This window comes from Chaetomium strumarium (genome assembly GCF_033439665.1).
Source record: "Chaetomium strumarium strain CBS 333.67 chromosome Unknown B0T15scaffold_1, whole genome shotgun sequence".
NCBI lineage: Eukaryota > Fungi > Ascomycota > Sordariomycetes > Sordariales > Chaetomiaceae > Chaetomium > Chaetomium strumarium.
The window spans coordinates 4441762-4457918 of record NW_026944429.1 but is presented as its reverse complement, the minus strand read 5'-3'; the positions used below and the strand labels follow the sequence as shown (position 1 = coordinate 4457918).

The 16157-nt window shown below is 55.6% G+C and overlaps 2 protein-coding genes across 2 annotated transcripts; both read left to right on the top strand.

The window, feature by feature from the left end:
• The first annotated feature begins 1815 nt into the window (after positions 1-1815).
• B0T15DRAFT_519150 (carbamoyl-phosphate synthase L chain, ATP binding domain-containing protein) lies at positions 1816-6577 on the top strand. The gene is made up of 11 exons (XM_062868421.1): positions 1816-1917; positions 2010-2047; positions 2100-2131; positions 2199-2318; positions 2374-2435; positions 2491-2992; positions 3065-3410; positions 3536-3633; positions 3683-4485; positions 4820-6115; positions 6171-6577. Exons 3-11 carry the CDS (start codon positions 2119-2121, stop codon positions 6276-6278), a joined length of 3348 nt encoding a protein of 1115 aa, XP_062726481.1. The 5' UTR covers positions 1816-1917; positions 2010-2047; positions 2100-2118; the 3' UTR covers positions 6279-6577.
• A 4095-nt stretch (positions 6578-10672) lies between these two features.
• On the top strand, positions 10673-15529 carry B0T15DRAFT_389344 (uncharacterized protein; the record flags this gene model as incomplete). The annotated part of the gene is made up of 3 exons (XM_062864482.1): positions 10673-10773; positions 11161-11364; positions 11467-15529. 3 exons carry the CDS (start codon positions 10673-10675, stop codon positions 15527-15529), a joined length of 4368 nt encoding a protein of 1455 aa, XP_062726480.1.
• Between the last annotated feature and the right edge of the window lie 628 nt (positions 15530-16157).

Below are 16157 nucleotides of genomic sequence, written 5' to 3'. Positions count from 1 at the left end.
ACATAGCCTCGGCTAGACGCAAACGCCGGACAGGCCACCATCACGAGAGCAACCCAACCACCTGATACTAAAAGTGTACCTAGTTACCCGGGGCCTTCGGCTACTGCGGTAGTGACGCGTCAAAACACTCCTAGAGCATGGAGGCGATGTGCTTCGGACAATGCGGCGTTGAGGCGTGGGAAGAAGGAAGTGAGGATAGCACCGGCTCGACCGGGCAGCATCCGCGCGGGGAGGTTCCAAGGTTGGGGGTTTCTCCGTTCACCATCCTAGATAACGACATCCTACGTTGTGTTTGGTTGGCCAGTAGGGTTGTTGAGTCAACAGCGGGGACATCAGTTCCAGGGGACAGGACAGAACAGAGTCTGACCGTCAGCTCGGATTTTGTCTCACGACATGCGTCAGCGTTGTCTGGCCTAGTGTAGGTAGCGATTGGGACGGCTCGAGCTGCCCCACGACCGAGCTACTAATAGTGTAACACGGAAAGTTACCGAGCCCTCTGCCCCGCCGCAATTCCCAGTCGTGGGAGCATCAGGAAGTCGGGGTGCGTTTCTTTGCCATGCATGTGCAGCGGCGCCTGTCAAATTTGCCCTGCGGTCCGCAGCAGCTGGTGGGTCAGCAAGCTCCGATCACCGGCCTCCAATTGGCGGGCGCTAGTTGATAATGGCGAGAAGCTTCAAGCTCCATCAACAGGCACACCATCAAGAACAGGTGCTGGGAACAGACGGAGTGATTGGTGATAGACCTCCAGCTTTCTGCTCACCGTCTCGTCTTTCGTGGCCAGCAGTTGATGGATCCTGAGCACTACGACCTTCTTGTTATGAGCGGCACATGCAGTCCAGAATAACCTTATGTTGTGCCACGGAAGGTGTGGGTCAGACGGCTCTGCTCTTGACGGTGTTGGTGATACCTGGGAATTGAGATCATGTCCCACCACCGTTTGGTCAAGTCCGTTCTCAGTTTGTTGAACAATACCCTGCCATGTGACGAGTTGGGATCCTGAGTCTAGCTCCCAGGCCCTGTTCGTTCCTGGAGGAACTTGTTGAAAAATCCCCTCAGCACCCATCCTGGCCCTGACTTCCGAACCTCCCAGTCTCCCTCTTTCCTCGAGTTCTAATCTTCTCCTGCTCCTCGAGTCTGTGGCCGAGACTATTCCTACCGCCCGTCTTGTCGCTGCCAAGCTAGTTTAGCTTTGGTTAAGGTTTTTACATAAACAATAGCCGGGAGCTCCAGTTTCCCATTCAGCAATCAACACCCCACCATCTTCTTGTCCCTTACCCCGCCGTCGCAGTCATACCTGACCCTGGCACGGAAGTCTCGATTGAGCAAGCGCGCAAACACCCCACCATCCCACATTCCCGTCTATCACTCCTGCTCTGCTCTTTTTCCTCCTCCCCTCCCCTTTGCTCGTCCTTCCTCTGTGTAATTGACCGCCAAACTGCTCAGCAATTGATTCACCATGGCGGCCGATAAGCCAGTCAGCAACTATGAGGAGGTGTTCGAGGAGGAGGATGCCCCAAAGGAGGCCCAGACGGTGCACCGCATCCGCGCCAACTCGACCATTATGCATCTGAACAAGATCCTAGGTGAGTAGGAGACATCGAAGCCGTGGTGTTGTTGCTACACTACGGGGGAGGCTCCCCTGGACCTCTTCCAGCTGTCCAAAGACTCGGGACACTCTGAGAACGACTACCTTACCGGCAAGCAAGACTAACCAAGACGATGCACACAATAGTTGCCAACAGAGGTGAAATCCGTAAGTGCTCCCAGACAGCCAACTCGCGCGTCTTGCATCCGTGCTAACGTGCCTGTGTCCAGCGATTCGTGTACGTACAGATCTAACATCCTGAAGCGCCCCTGTTCCAGTGGACCCTGGGATAACATGCTCACTCGCGCTCCTCTCTACAGATCTTCAGAACCGTGAGTTATCCCCCAAGACGCAACACTCTGTGGGCTGGCGCAGTGGTGCGCCTAGTCTCTGTTGCTCCAATAGCTAACGCCCAGGTCCACAGGCTCACGAGCTCTCGCTTCACACTATCGCCGTCTTCAGGTGAGCCAGGCACGCATGCCTCTCCCTCCTCAACCGGGCGCTAATTGTGTAGCTATGAGGACCGTCTCTCGATGCACAGACAGAGTATGCGCCGACCACCCTGATTGTTGGTGTTAAAGAGAGAATCGTTTGCTGATAAGGGGGGAAACAGAGGCCGATGAGGCATATGTTATCGGCAAGCGTGGGCAATACACCCCTGTTGGTGCCTATCTTGCTGCCGATGAGATCGTCAAGATTGCCGTTGAGCACGGTGCTCAGATGGTTCATCCTGGTAGGCCGAGCCAGACCGGTGGTTGAAGAAGTGAGCTTCGATTGACTTTCTCCAGGGTATGGCTTCCTGTCGGAGAACGCCGACTTCGCTCGCAAGGTTGAGAAGGCTGGTCTCATTGTGGGTACCCCTGCAGTTTCCCTGCTTGGCTGTAGCTAACGCATTCATTTCTCAGTGGATTGGGCCATCTCCGGAAACGATCGATGCCCTTGGTGACAAGGTCTCGGCCAGAAAGATTGCTATCGCCGCCAATGTTCCAGTTGTCCCAGGAACCGATGGTCCTGTTGAGAGGTTTGAGGATGTCAAAGAGTTCACGGACAAGCACGGCTTCCCGATTATTATCAAAGCAGCCTACGGCGGTGGCGGCCGTGGCATGCGGGTTGTCCGCGAGCAAGCGTCTCTCAAGGACTCCTTCGAGAGAGCCACCTCTGAGGCGAAGAGCGCCTTCGGCAACGGCACTGTCTTCGTTGAGAGGTTTCTCGACAAGCCCAAGCACATCGAGGTTCAGATCCTCGGTGACAACCACGGCAACATTGTGCACTTGTATGAGCGTGACTGCTCTGTGCAGCGGAGACACCAGAAGGTTGTCGAGATTGCCCCCGCCAAGGACCTTCCGGCCGACGTGCGTGACGCTATCTTGAATGATGCTGTCAGACTGGCGAAGTCCGTCGGTTACCGTAAGTCATAACACGGGCTTGCTCCCAAGCAGTTATTGGAGATGATGTGAAATGGCTGACATGATTCGCCAGGCAATGCGGGCACGGCCGAGTTCCTCGTCTCGTCAGACAATCGCCACTACTTCATCGAGGTCAACCCTCGGATTCAGGTGGAACATACCATTACGGAGCAGGTCACTGGCATTGACATCGTCGCGGCCCAGATTCAGATCGCAGCCGGAGCAACCCTGGAGCAGCTGGGCCTTACGCAGGACAGGATTAACACTCGGGGGTTCGCCATGCAAGCCAGAATTACGACCGAGGACCCTGCCAAGAACTTCCAGCCTGACACAGGCAAGATTGAGGTCTACCGCTCAGCTGGTGGCAATGGAGTGCGTCTCGATGGTGGAAACGGATTCGCAGGAGCTGTCATTACGCCGTAAGTGTTTCGCCGGCCCACTTTCCCCCTTTTTCTTTGTTTACTTTCTTTATTCCTTTCGTTTCCTTTCTTTTCTTCACCCACTTCCTGTTTTCTCAATTCGTCTCATGCTAACATCCCACGAGCCACTATGACTCCCTCTTGGTAAAGGTCATCTGCCACGGTTCTACATACGAAATCGCCCGTCGCAAGCTCCTCAGGGCGCTCATCGAGTTCAGAATCCGTGAGTCCCCCTGAAGCCAAACAAGTGACATCCTCTGACACTGGCACAGGCGGGGTCAAGACCAACATTCCTTTCCTCACCTCGCTTCTCACCCATCCCAAGTTCATTGAAAGCAACACCTACACGCAGTTTATCGACGAGACTCCGGAGCTGTTCGATCTGGTTGGCAGCCAGAACCGTGCCCAGAAGCTGCTGGCCTACCTTGGCGATGTCGCCGTCAACGGAAGTAGCATCAAGGGCCAGGTTGGCGAGCCCAAGTTCAAGGGTGACATCATCATCCCCGAGCTGTTTGATGAGGCTGGCAAGAAGATCGACGTCTCGCAGCCTTGCACCAAGGGCTGGCGCCAGATCATCTTGGAGCAGGGCCCGAAGGCCTTCGCTAAGGCGGTTCGCAACTACAAGGGCTGCCTATTGATGGACACCACCTGGCGTGATGCCCACCAGTCCCTGCTTGCTACGCGGGTGCGGACCGTCGACCTGCTGAACATCGCCAAGGAGACCAGCCACGCGCTCCACAACCTTTACAGCTTGGAGTGCTGGGGCGGCGCCACCTTCGATGTCGCCATGCGCTTCCTCTACGAGGACCCGTGGGACCGCCTCCGCAGGATGCGCAAGCTCGTTCCCAACATCCCCTTCCAAATGCTGCTGCGCGGTGCCAACGGTGTAGCGTACTCTTCGCTCCCCGACAACGCCATCGATCACTTCGTCGATCAGGCCAAGAAGAACGGTGTCGATATCTTCCGTGTCTTCGACGCCTTGAACGACATCAACCAGCTCGAGGTCGGTATCAAGGCCGTCCAGAAGGCTGGCGGTGTTTGCGAGGGCACGGTCTGCTACAGCGGTGACTCTCTGGTAAGTTCCTTCCTCGCCAACCCAGACTTTATTGCCCCTTTCCCCTATCTACTGCTCCTTCCCCTTCCACACCCGTAATATCATGGGCCCCACGAAATTGAAACTTTCCTTTCCCCACCTTCTGCAACATCAACCCTTTCCTTGTTCTCGTGATATCGCCTTAAGAGGGTGGTTGAATCAGGCTCTTAGCTTGATTCTACACACTTAACGGATTTTCCTTTTTGGCCATCCCGCACTGTTTACCTGTTCTTCCCTGCACATTTATTTCTATTGTTCACCTATCTTCGCAGAGGTGCATCATGATGAGGCAATGTTTCATTAACCACATGATCAGAACCCCAAGAAGAAGTACAACCTGCAGTACTACCTCGACCTTGTCGACAAGCTCGTCGCTCTGGATATCGACGTTCTCGGCATCAAGGATATGGCTGGTGTCCTGAAGCCCCATGCTGCCACTCTCCTCATCGGCGCCATCCGGAAGAAGTATCCGGACCTGCCGATCCACGTCCACACGCACGATTCCGCGGGTACCGGTGTCGCCTCCATGGTCGCCTGTGCCATGGCTGGTGCTGACGCCGTCGATGCTGCCACCGACAGCATGTCTGGCATGACCTCGCAGCCCAGCATCAACGCCATCCTTGCCTCCCTTGACGGTACAGACAAGGACCCTGGTCTCAATGTCCACCACGTCCGCGCCCTGGACACGTACTGGTCGCAGCTGCGCCTGCTGTACTCGCCGTTCGAGGCCCATCTCACCGGTCCCGACCCGGAGGTCTACGAGCATGAAATTCCCGGCGGTCAGCTCACCAACATGATGTTCCAAGCCTCGCAGCTCGGGCTTGGCTCCCAGTGGCTGGAGACCAAGAAGGCTTACGAGCACGCCAATGACCTCCTTGGCGATATCGTCAAGGTCACGCCTACTTCCAAGGTCGTCGGTGATCTCGCCCAGTTCATGGTTTCCAATAAGCTTTCTCCCGAGGACGTCAAGGCTCGCGCGAGCGAGCTTGACTTCCCTGGTTCTGTGCTCGAGTTCTTCGAGGGCTTGATGGGTCAGCCGTACGGCGGCTTCCCAGAGCCCCTCCGCACCAACGCTCTCCGCGGCCGCCGCAAGCTCGACAAGCGGCCTGGGCTCTTCCTCGAGCCCATCGACTTCGCCAAGGTCAAGAAGGAGCTCGCCCGCAAGTTCGGCGGCACCGTCACGGAGTGCGACGTGGCCAGCTACGTCATGTACCCGAAGGTCTTCGAGGAGTACAAGAACTTTGTGGCCAAGTACGGCGACCTGTCGGTTCTGCCTACCAAGTATTTCCTCTCCAAGCCCGAGATTGGCGAGGAATTCCACGTCGAGCTCGAGAAGGGCAAGGTTCTTATTCTCAAGCTGCTCGCCGTCGGCCCGCTGTCCGAAAACACCGGCCAGCGCGAGGTGTTCTACGAGGTGAACGGCGAAGTCCGTCAAGTCACCGTTGACGACAAGAAGGCCTCGATCGAGAACGTTAGCAGGCCGAAGGCCGATCCCACCGACTCGAGCCAGGTCGGCGCCCCGATGGCGGGTGTGCTTGTCGAGCTGCGTGTCCATGAGGGTAGCGAGGTCAAGAAGGGCGATCCCCTTGCTGTGCTGAGCGCTATGAAGATGGTATGGCTGGCTTTCCTTTATCCACCAATGCCCCCGTTACTGACACGCGCAATAGGAAATGGTCGTTTCCGCCCCGCACAACGGCAAGGTCTCGCAACTTATGGTGCGAGAGGGCGACTCTGTCGACGGTTCCGACCTCGTCTGCCGCATCGTCAAGGGCTGAGCTCCTGTACAGTTCTAGGAATTATCATCATAGCTCGCCGCTGCCTCTTTAGTTCCGACTATTAACCCTGGAGTGGGCTACCCAGCAAAACTTATTACTCCGGGGAATGAAAGCGATATGAGCTGGAACGAGGACAGAGAACCCCGAAATAGGTCGGCTCCAATGACGCAATACCCCTAGGGTCAGGCTCGTCCGGAAGGGAGTTTACAGGACTCTGAAGGGACAGGTCCGTGCCGGGTGATTCATCACCCCAGGTAGTAGTTTTCCTAGAGTAGGGAATATATACTCATGATTCTTAAGATTGATGAGTCGGCGTCTTTTGCTGTTACACGTTGTGACATCGTAGTTGTTGTTTCAACCCAGTCTCCCTGTGCAAGGAGACTTCATGATCCGATTAGATCACGCCGGTGCAACAGGGGTCCGCATTGCTCACACGACTGCATTTAAACTCTAACAAGAGCTGCCTCGACCTTGGATTGTATGAATGGCTTGAGTCAGGTATAAGATTCTATGTCGCGCGAGGATTGAATATGCTTGGGGAAGCCTGCTTTGGACGGCTCTGTACATACACAGGACAAGTATCAGTCACTGTCCTTCCCCTTCTATAAAACCAATCTCGGAAACAAAGTCTCTTTTCATCATGGCGTCATGGTGATATTGCTGTAGTAATGTAAGCTTTGTGGCGTTTGGTTAAGACACCTTGGTACCTAGTGTTTTACTGGTAGGGAGTCACTTAGGGACCACATAGGATCAGGGTCAACTCATTGAAGCTGGACAGAACTTGGTATGACTTACACACCTAAGGACAGGTGATGACTAACCTGTAATAGGTGTAAAGTGCTCTTTACAAACCAGAGATTCTTAGAACAGTCCCGATGTATAATCGACGCGGTTGATGAACTGTCTCGAAGGGTTTCCCAAAATGTGACAAGTCCATAACCCGCAACTGAACACCTGATGGGATATCTTCGCGCCCTGGATTCTATTTACCCCTTGTTATCTAATGTTTCCTTCTGTTTCTTTTCCAGGAGAGATGTGTTAATCGACAATGGTTCAACTGTAGTCTATTATCGTACTGTTCTCATTTGGTGAGGGCCATATCGGATTTATCCATCCATTGCCTCATCCCATGCTTGAGTTACTGCCAGGCAAGTACCGCGAAGTAGCAGGTAGTTACTTGGAATGAAACCGCGCTGTAATACGCACGAGACAATAACCCAGATGTAGACAAAACTAGAATGAAATGTCACTGGCCTCCCTTGCTGCGGGACGGACGGGATGGCGCGGTGAGCGAGCCACGCGACCTTGTGCCATTCCATGGCTAAGGCGGTCGATAGCAGGGTCGCGTGTTCATCTTTACCCGTGACCTTCTTGACAGCAGATCTTTCAAGAGAACAACAATTGTAGTCTGGAACGCCAAGGCTGGCTGAAAGCGATGTTTCTTCCTCTCTCCGTGACATACATACCACCTACGTAGTCGACGGGCGTGCCTTACCATCCCCTGTTCTGAAGCAGTTGAGATTCACGAGCAAAGGGGTGCGGGCCGTCTGTAAGACCAAGCCCCTCCTGTCTGTACATATTTAAACTTTCCTTACACTCGAAGCTAGACCGCGAATGAAAACCCAGTAAGACGAGGTTCAGACGACGAAAGGGACTGGATGTCACCTAAGAGTATAAAAAGTAGCCAAACGGGAGCGGCTTGAAACCCTGACCTCTTTAACCCTGAAAATCAGCCGCATGCCCTTCATAAACGTTAAGGGCCTCGCTCGGCTGACCCTCGGCCGGCCGCCGGATCTGTTTCGGACGGTGTAACCGATATGAGCGGCGGGCCTCGGGAAACACGGCCACCAAATCCGCTTTCTCTTTTGTCCGTTTTGCCACTTCGATCCACCAGATAGAAGATCATATCTGAGCCAGGAAATCGAGAATAATTTCTTGGTTGCTTGCAGTGGCTGGCTGGACGGCCACCGGCGATTGCGACATGCAACTTTAGAGTTGAAGCATGCCTGTCTTGGGGATTTCAGGGGCTGCCGACCGCGACAGCCAACCCAATCACGAGCCGTTGCAGCCCGGTATCGCAAACCGGAGTGCGGAGCTTGGAGATGACTTGCATGAACGCATCTTGGACCCATCATCCAATCACAGGCTTGAATGGCATCCCACCAAGCAACCCTATTCTGATGCGCGCAGAACCCCATGACTGAGAATGCGTTACATGGTAAGTTACAGTACAAGCCATTAGATCTCCTGGGTGCCATTCTCCTGACGAAAGCGGGAATATCTCCTAGATGACTGGTCATGGTTGGTAAAGTTCACGTCCACACCGCTCTTTCCATATCAGCGAGCCTCTGGACGAAGTTCATCTCCTATGCAAGTTTTGGTCGCAACGCGTGGTGACAACGACCGTGTCCCATTGGAGCTTTCTTTACACTAAGTGCTTTTTGAAGGTTTTCATTTCGATGTGGATCCTCCTCCACAGACTTTCAGACCAAAAAGCAAGAATGGTATCCATACGAGAATGGGGTTGACGATCGACCATCCCCAGAGTGCCACGAGTGCCCAGACATGTGGCTTGCTTTTTGTCTTACACTATGGAATGATGCGTACATAAGGTAACTAACGTTAAACCCGGGGATGGACGAGGAACTCTGGAGTCTCGGCTATTTGATTTGTTGGATCGATATCGAAGAGATGCCTGTGTCTGGCTGTCTGTTCACAACGGGCCTTCTGTATCCCGTACCTGCAGAAGTTTAAGGTCTCCTGCATGATGCATCGATAAGCCAGAAGCCGGATGTCACCGCCGTGGGGGGTGAATCTGCCTGTGGGCCTTTGGCCGAGGCTCAACCTCGATACACAGTACAGTTTCTAATAGCGATACAATACTGCGGTGTCTTTTGGTTATAGGGCATGGCCTTGGAATAGTAGCTAGATGGAGTGAATGCTGCAGCTGAAGCTAACTCGGAGTTTATATGTAGATTCTGTTGAGTAGGTCCCTGATTGAAAATGGTATCACTTTTCAAAAAATCAACCTACCTTGTCAGACGCCGTAATAAACGACTTATACTACCCGTCAGGCAAACGACAAGATGATTTTGTAAATCGCATGCCGGGTCTACATCTTAATAACTCAGAACCTGGACCTCGCGTTTGCTCATGAATTGACCGACTGAAACCTTCCGACATTAACAAGGGACGCAGTTGTTTGGCTAGATTCAACAACCTGACAAGATGGTCCGATAACAAACCATCCAGCCCGGTTAAATCACGATAATAAAGGTTCCTGCAACGGAGATACTGTTTCAGCAACCGTGACTGCTGTACGGAGTATACTATGCCAATCCAAAGGAGACGATGCGCGATAGGGACAAGGCGTGAACCATAAGGTTCGCGGTTACTCATCATTGCAAGAAACCTGTAACAAACCTGGGAAATTTACTACATGAAGCGTACTTGAAATACATTAGTTGTCAGATAGTAGCTGAGCTACGCGGTACTAGCATGTCTAGTGCGAACTAAGGCGCTGCCTCTATTGCAACCGTAACGACCCAGCTAGCAACACCCCACGGCTTCAAGGTCTATGACGCCGCAAACAGCACCGCGTTGCCGAAATTATGTAGGACGAGAGCCCCTGTGTTCTTCCCTGGATGGAGCCAAGTCTGGGGTTCGGCTCGGGAATTTAACTGGGTGTTAGCGGTAATTCGGTAATTCGGTAATAAGCGACCTAGCACAACCAAAAGGATAAGTTCTTGTACTGTAGCACGAGATTTCCTTGGCCCGGTCTGACTCGGGCAGCGAACTGACTCTTTGTATCAGACTCACGACTCGCAACTGCAGCACCGGCCTGGACGATGGACATTACCATGCAGTCCATATCTGAAGATCGTCAACATCGGCCTTTCCTGTACTGCTTATTATTAGTGCTTACCCCTGGCTATCGTACCAGAGTGTTGCTAGCGTGATTGGCACATGCAGCGATTAGTACTTGATTGATCTTAGCGCCCGCGTGTGGGGACCATGCTTGAGGAGCGCCAGCCTTTACCATCTTTGTCAAAATTTATCAGTCCCATGGCCCTGGAGGCTTGATACCTGGGAGTTCTCCCATTCCATCGCTCACACACGGGGTCGATCGTGTCCCAAGCCTTTTTGCGACGCCGTTCCCACGGCCGCGTCCTGATCCTGGCGGTGGCCGAGAATTTTTGTTTTTGGCGTTCAATGCGGTAGCAGACAGGACTCCCTTGGAAGGCCGAAACGTCAGCGAGAATCACAGGACCCCTTCATTGGTCCTGACACCTCCACCAACCCGCGCAGAGCGGATCTGTCGCAGCTTCACCACGGCCGGGGGCTCGGCTGACCACCCCAACCGCGGCCCTTCGTGGCCCCAAGCATCGCGCTCTATGGCTTCTGCGCTCCAGGACAGTCCTACCGTCGGGAGAACACAGGCCTTGTACACGGCCAATAGCCCGTTGCCAACACCGTCGTCAACGGGGAGCTCGAGGTACGGAGTCTTCGGCCCGCCCTTCAATTCACCTTCGCCTCACCATATTTGATCTTCCCCGTCCCCGGCCCCACATTGTCACGCCCAGTTTCCGTTGTTGCATTGGGCTTTCTCCGGCCTCGTTGACGTTGTCTTCCTTTTCCCTGGGCACAACCCAGGGATCTCTCTGGGACGCTTTGTTCGGTGATTCGCATTCAGTCCGTCGAAGGTGTTTTACTTGAGAGATTCGAGCTCGAAAGTCAAGGCACACGCCTCGAGGGCTGGCAGTCGTCCAACAAGCGATCCGCATATTTATTGCCCGGGCTGTGGTGCAACTACGATTGTGTGCCGGGTCCTGCCGTGTCCACATTGTCCATATTACTGACTCGATCTTCTACGTCACGCTAGTTCGAGACGGACAGTACCCCCGAGTCCTCTCCAGTCGAGCTCATCTCCGCCGACGAGTCCCGGCTCGCGATCAGACTTTGCTCCCGGCACTGTCCCACGCATCGTGACGACCGGCCCAGAAGAAACAGTCTCGCAGGTTTCCGAGAAGACATACTATAACAGTTGCTCCTCAGGCAGCACCACGCCTGAGGATAGAAGCCCTGGGTGCGTTCCGGTCACGGATGCCTCTCACCAACTGCTGCAATCCTCGTGGTGGAGGCGTCCCGAGATGTGTCCGTTGGCCTTAACGCTAACACTATGTGCCAGACCGGCTCCCTCGCCTCGCGATCTCCGGTTTCCGAATGAAGGTCGCAGTATCTCTGACCCCGTTGTAACCGCCCAGCCTCCCGCGGGTGCTGCGCCAGGCCAGTCCTCGACGATGGCGGGTCCAGCGAGTGAGCGGGCAGAGCCCGTCAAGAACGCACAACCGAGGAACTCGTCGATAGATTCTGCGATTTCCGCGATATCTTCCCGGTCTAGCCTTAATAAGGCGTCGCAGGACAGCGTCGTTGGGACCACCGATATTGCGAACCTCATCAAGGCGGCCGGCAACGCCGAAGCAGTGATTCAATATTTGTTGAAAGAGAAGCAGGCGCAATCGCAGCAAAATGCGCAGCTCTGGAGATTGGTCGACAAGCAGAGAGCGATGATTTTGGGTCTGAACAAGGATCTAGAACGAGCGCTGAAGGATAAAGAGAAATACAGGAAGAAGCTGAAGGAGGTCCTGGATGGACAAGGAGCGCAGTCGACAGCACCTTCTGGATCGGCACCGGCGGCGCAAAGAGCGGACCAAAATGGACCCAGCGGTGCTGGTTCCTCGCCCACGGAACGGGTGTTGGAGGTTCCAATATCACCGACGGCAATGGAGCCGGAGCAGAAGCAGTCGCCCGTTGACGTCTCTCTAGCCCCCTATCCCGTAACACCCCCAGCAGACCGCACGACTGCCAATAGTACCCAGTCGGCCGTCGGCGGGATCCTTGACCCTTCGCACACGATGCCGAAGCCGAGCGAGCATGCACTCGATAAATATGACCATGAGGCGCAGGAGCGGGAGGCGGAAGCCGCGGCAAGGCGAGCGGAAGAGGCCAAGGACCTTCCCATCAACTTGAATCTGCCACCGTCGCGTACCGCGCCCCATGAACCGCCACGGATGCCCCCGCCGCAGCCACCTGTTGGGCTGCCAGGTCGATCTCCGAAACCCGAAGAAGGCGCCTCAAAGTTCCCTCCACCGCCGGCGCCCCCACCGCGGAAGCCTCCTCCTGCTCCGCTGCATCTAAAGAAGGAGAAGGCGAAGGCGAAGCCCGCTGTTGCCCCGGAGGATGAGCCGGAGACGGACACCGATTACGATCACATTCTCGAGGTTGGCGGGAGTGATCGTGAGGAACGAAGGGGTCGCCGAAGAACGCGGGAAGAGGACGAGCGGGAACGCGAAATCCTCGCCAGAAAGGAGGCAGAAATGCGGAGTCTGTCGAAAAAGAGCAAGAAGAGCGGCAGCCGGAAGGCTACGGACAAGGAAAAGGAACAGGCGCCTCCGAGCGAGGTGCCTGCCAGTCCCAGGCTGGTGCAGACAGGCCTTCACCCGCCACGGGGGCCCGCATCGCTGGCAGGAGTATTAAGCGGCAGCTCGGATCCCCGAAGGCTTGATGCACCCTTGTTAAGCCCCGGCCTCCCGTCGAGTCCGAGACCGATGGCTCTGGGCTCCCCCGTTAACTCTCCGCCGCTGTCTCCTATGGGCGCTGCGGCGCCCCTATCCCCGCGGCCACCGCGAGCACCCATTCCGTTGCCCCCCAATACTCCGCTCCAGACGCCTTCGCCCGCCGGAGAACCCCTGGCATTGAAGTCGCCTCGACCGCTTAACATCGTCAAGCAGGGAGAGTCTGGTAACGCAACGCCGAGCCCGACAAAGTCGAGCACCGACAGTCCGGTAGAACGGACCAGGATTTTCAAGGGCTTTGTGACCGATGAGTACCCCAACCTGTTGCTCCCGCCCAATGCACTTCCGTCCATCGATATCAAGGTGGCATCCTCGCGCATGAAGCCCTCTCGAGCTAGCCTGCTCTCGCTGACGCAGTTGGAGGAGGACCCGGTCTTCACTCTGGCAGTCTATTCAAGAGCAGACGGCGGAGAGCTCTGGCGGATCGAAAAGGATTCCGCGTCGCTTGCCAAGCTAGACCAGAGGTTGAAGCAGTGCCCAACCTTCACGGCAAGGACGCCGGATCGGTCGCTCTTCAGTGGGCATGCGCCGGCGAAACTTGATGCCCGGCGTATCGCCCTCAACCAGTACCTGGACGAGCTGTTGAACACGCCGCTGGACAATGCAACGGCGCTTGAGCTCTGCAAGTACCTGTCCACGAACACCTTGCCGCCCCATGCGGATGAAACGGGGAACTCGACGGGGGATTCCAATGGTGAGCCGCAGAAAGTTGGGCCAGGCGGCCGTCCGTTCCGCAACGGTTACCTGACGAAGCGTGGCAAGAACTTTGGAGGCTGGAAGGCGCGGTACTTTGTCCTCGACGGCCCACATCTGAGGTACTATGAAACCCCCGGCGGCGCCCATCTGGGTACCATCAAGCTTCAGAAGGCCCAGATCGGCAAGCAGGCGCATCACAGTGAAGGCCCACAGGGCCACGGACCGGCGGCGGAGGAGGGCGACAACCAGTATCGCCACGCCTTCCTGATCCTGGAGCCGAAAAAGAAGGACCCCAACAGCATGACAAAGCACGTCTTGTGCGCTGAGAGTGACAGCGAGCGTGATCAATGGGTCGATGCTCTGCTCCGGTGGATTGACTACCGGGATCCGGACGAGGAGGAGACGCCGCCTAAGAAGGATCACGCGCATGACCGACACGGCAGCGGGAATGTCAAGAAGAAGGCGCATGGTCAGGGGAAGCAGCCGCAACCGCAGGCAGCGGGCACCGACGAAACGATTGGAATGAGCTACGAAGCCACCAAGCAAGGTGATGCGCCACAAAGCGTTCCGTCCAAGGGGAAGCAGCCCGGACAGCATGATCACGACCCGAATCACGGCCATTCCACATCTTCGTACACGATCTCAGCACCGAGCAATCCCCACGTAATCTCCAACTCGGAGTTGTGGGGGAGCAAGCTGGCGATGGGGCTCAATGCGCCGACGCAGGAAGAGAAGAAGGCGCGGAAGCGTAGCTTCTTTGGGTTTGGTCCGAAGACACGAACGTCGAGCGACGGCCAGGACTCGCTGTTCGGAAGTGAAGGCAGCAACTCTCTGCCCGTCAGCCAGTACCACGGACCCGTCCGGCAGGTATTCGGTGCTACCCTGGCAGAGGCTGTTCGCTACAACGCTCCCGTAGACGTCAGGGTGCCATTGCCTTCTGTCGTGTACCGGTGTATCCAATACCTCGACGCAAAGAATGCTGTCCTGGAGGAGGGTATCTTCCGTCTCAGCGGGTCCAACCTGGTCATCAAGCAGCTCAAGGAACGATTCAATACCGAGGGCGATATCAACCTGCTTACTGATGGACAATACCACGACATTCACGCGGTCGCTTCGCTCCTCAAGCTGTACCTCCGCGAACTGCCGACCACGATTCTCACCAACGACTTGCGTATGGAGTTCATTGCCGTCACGGAGATGACCAACCACAAGGAGAAGATGGCTGCGCTTGCCGAGCTCGTGGAGCGGCTCCCGCAGGCCAACGCCGCGCTGCTGAAGTACCTGATTGCCTTCCTGATCAAGATCATCGACAACTCGGACGTCAACAAGATGACGGTGCGCAACGTCGGAATCGTCTTCTCGCCCACGCTCAACATCCCCGCGCCGGTGTTTGCCATGTTCCTGCAGAACTACCAGGCCATCTTCGGGATCGACCCCTCCGAGTATGAGCTTCCCGTGACCGAGCCCGAGTTCCCGCAAGAGCGCCGTCCGTCGCTCCCCGCGTCCTTCCAGGAACGGCGGCCGTCGGACGGGCGACCGTCAACCTCCCACAGCGACTCGCCGCACAGGCAGCGGCTGATGGAGCAGCTGGAAGGGCAGAACAGAAGCACGCCCACGCCGCCACCCATGACGATGCAACAGATGGCCCAGATGAACGCGGCAACCATGCATTCGAGAAGCACGCCGACGCCTCCGCCCCACATGAGACCGGTGTACGAAAGTGGCTTCGGCCCGGCGGCAGGCATCGACCACAGCCAGCACAAGGCCAGTCCGGGATACGACAGGCCGCTCTACGAGAACGGGCTGACGCCGGCGCCGTACGAACAACCGTACAGGAGCCGACGCGAGAGCGCCATGTTCATGGGCACCCTCAGCCAGCAGCCTTCCAAGAGCCGCTTGCGCGAGGAGGCTCAGTACTGAAGTGCTATTCTAATTCCCTCCATTTTTGGTTCACACCCCTTTTTGGAACAGCCTATTCGCTCATCCCCACGTCCTCCATAGTACCACCCACTCCACTTCTGATGTTTGTTCATGATGAGCGAAGATACCACACATACTCTCTCCCCGTCGTTTCGAAGCCCTGCTTTTCTTCTCTCGCTTACTACTTTACGTTCTCCTCCCTTCCAACGCCGCCATTGATCACGGACGACGGAGCAACGTTGTGTTGTGCCCCGACTGATTACTATCACGATCCACGACATACATGTGTTGTATGATTTATTGGGGCATTCATATATGCATTGCAAACACAAAACGGTCATGGAAATCTACCTACCCTACCTTCATCATATGCAGGCGATGGCTTAGCTATGCTATTTGTTAGCGCCATGTCTCGGGAGATGGCACGGCCTACCTTAACTCTGCTCCCCTTTGGATATCATATCTCAAATGAGGCAGATGGAATTTTTTGGATTCACTTGGCCTTTTGTTTTGGATTGGTTTGGCTTGTTCCCCTCGCTGTGGTCTCGGCTTGCTTCTGTTTTTGGTTTCCAAGGTTTGTGTTCTTGGGAGGGTCGATGAGAGACCTCCTGGTGCGATTCTGCGGTTT

What these genes read in the sequence shown, in the direction of transcription:
- B0T15DRAFT_519150 (XM_062868421.1), top strand. An exon ending in GGCGAAGTCCGTCGGTTACC is followed by an intron (nt 2,993 to 3,064) that starts GTAAGTCATAAC and finishes ATGATTCGCCAG; the next exon opens with GCAATGCGGGCACGGCCGAG. An exon ending in GCTACAGCGGTGACTCTCTG is followed by an intron (nt 4,486 to 4,819) that starts GTAAGTTCCTTC and finishes CCACATGATCAG; the next exon opens with AACCCCAAGAAGAAGTACAA.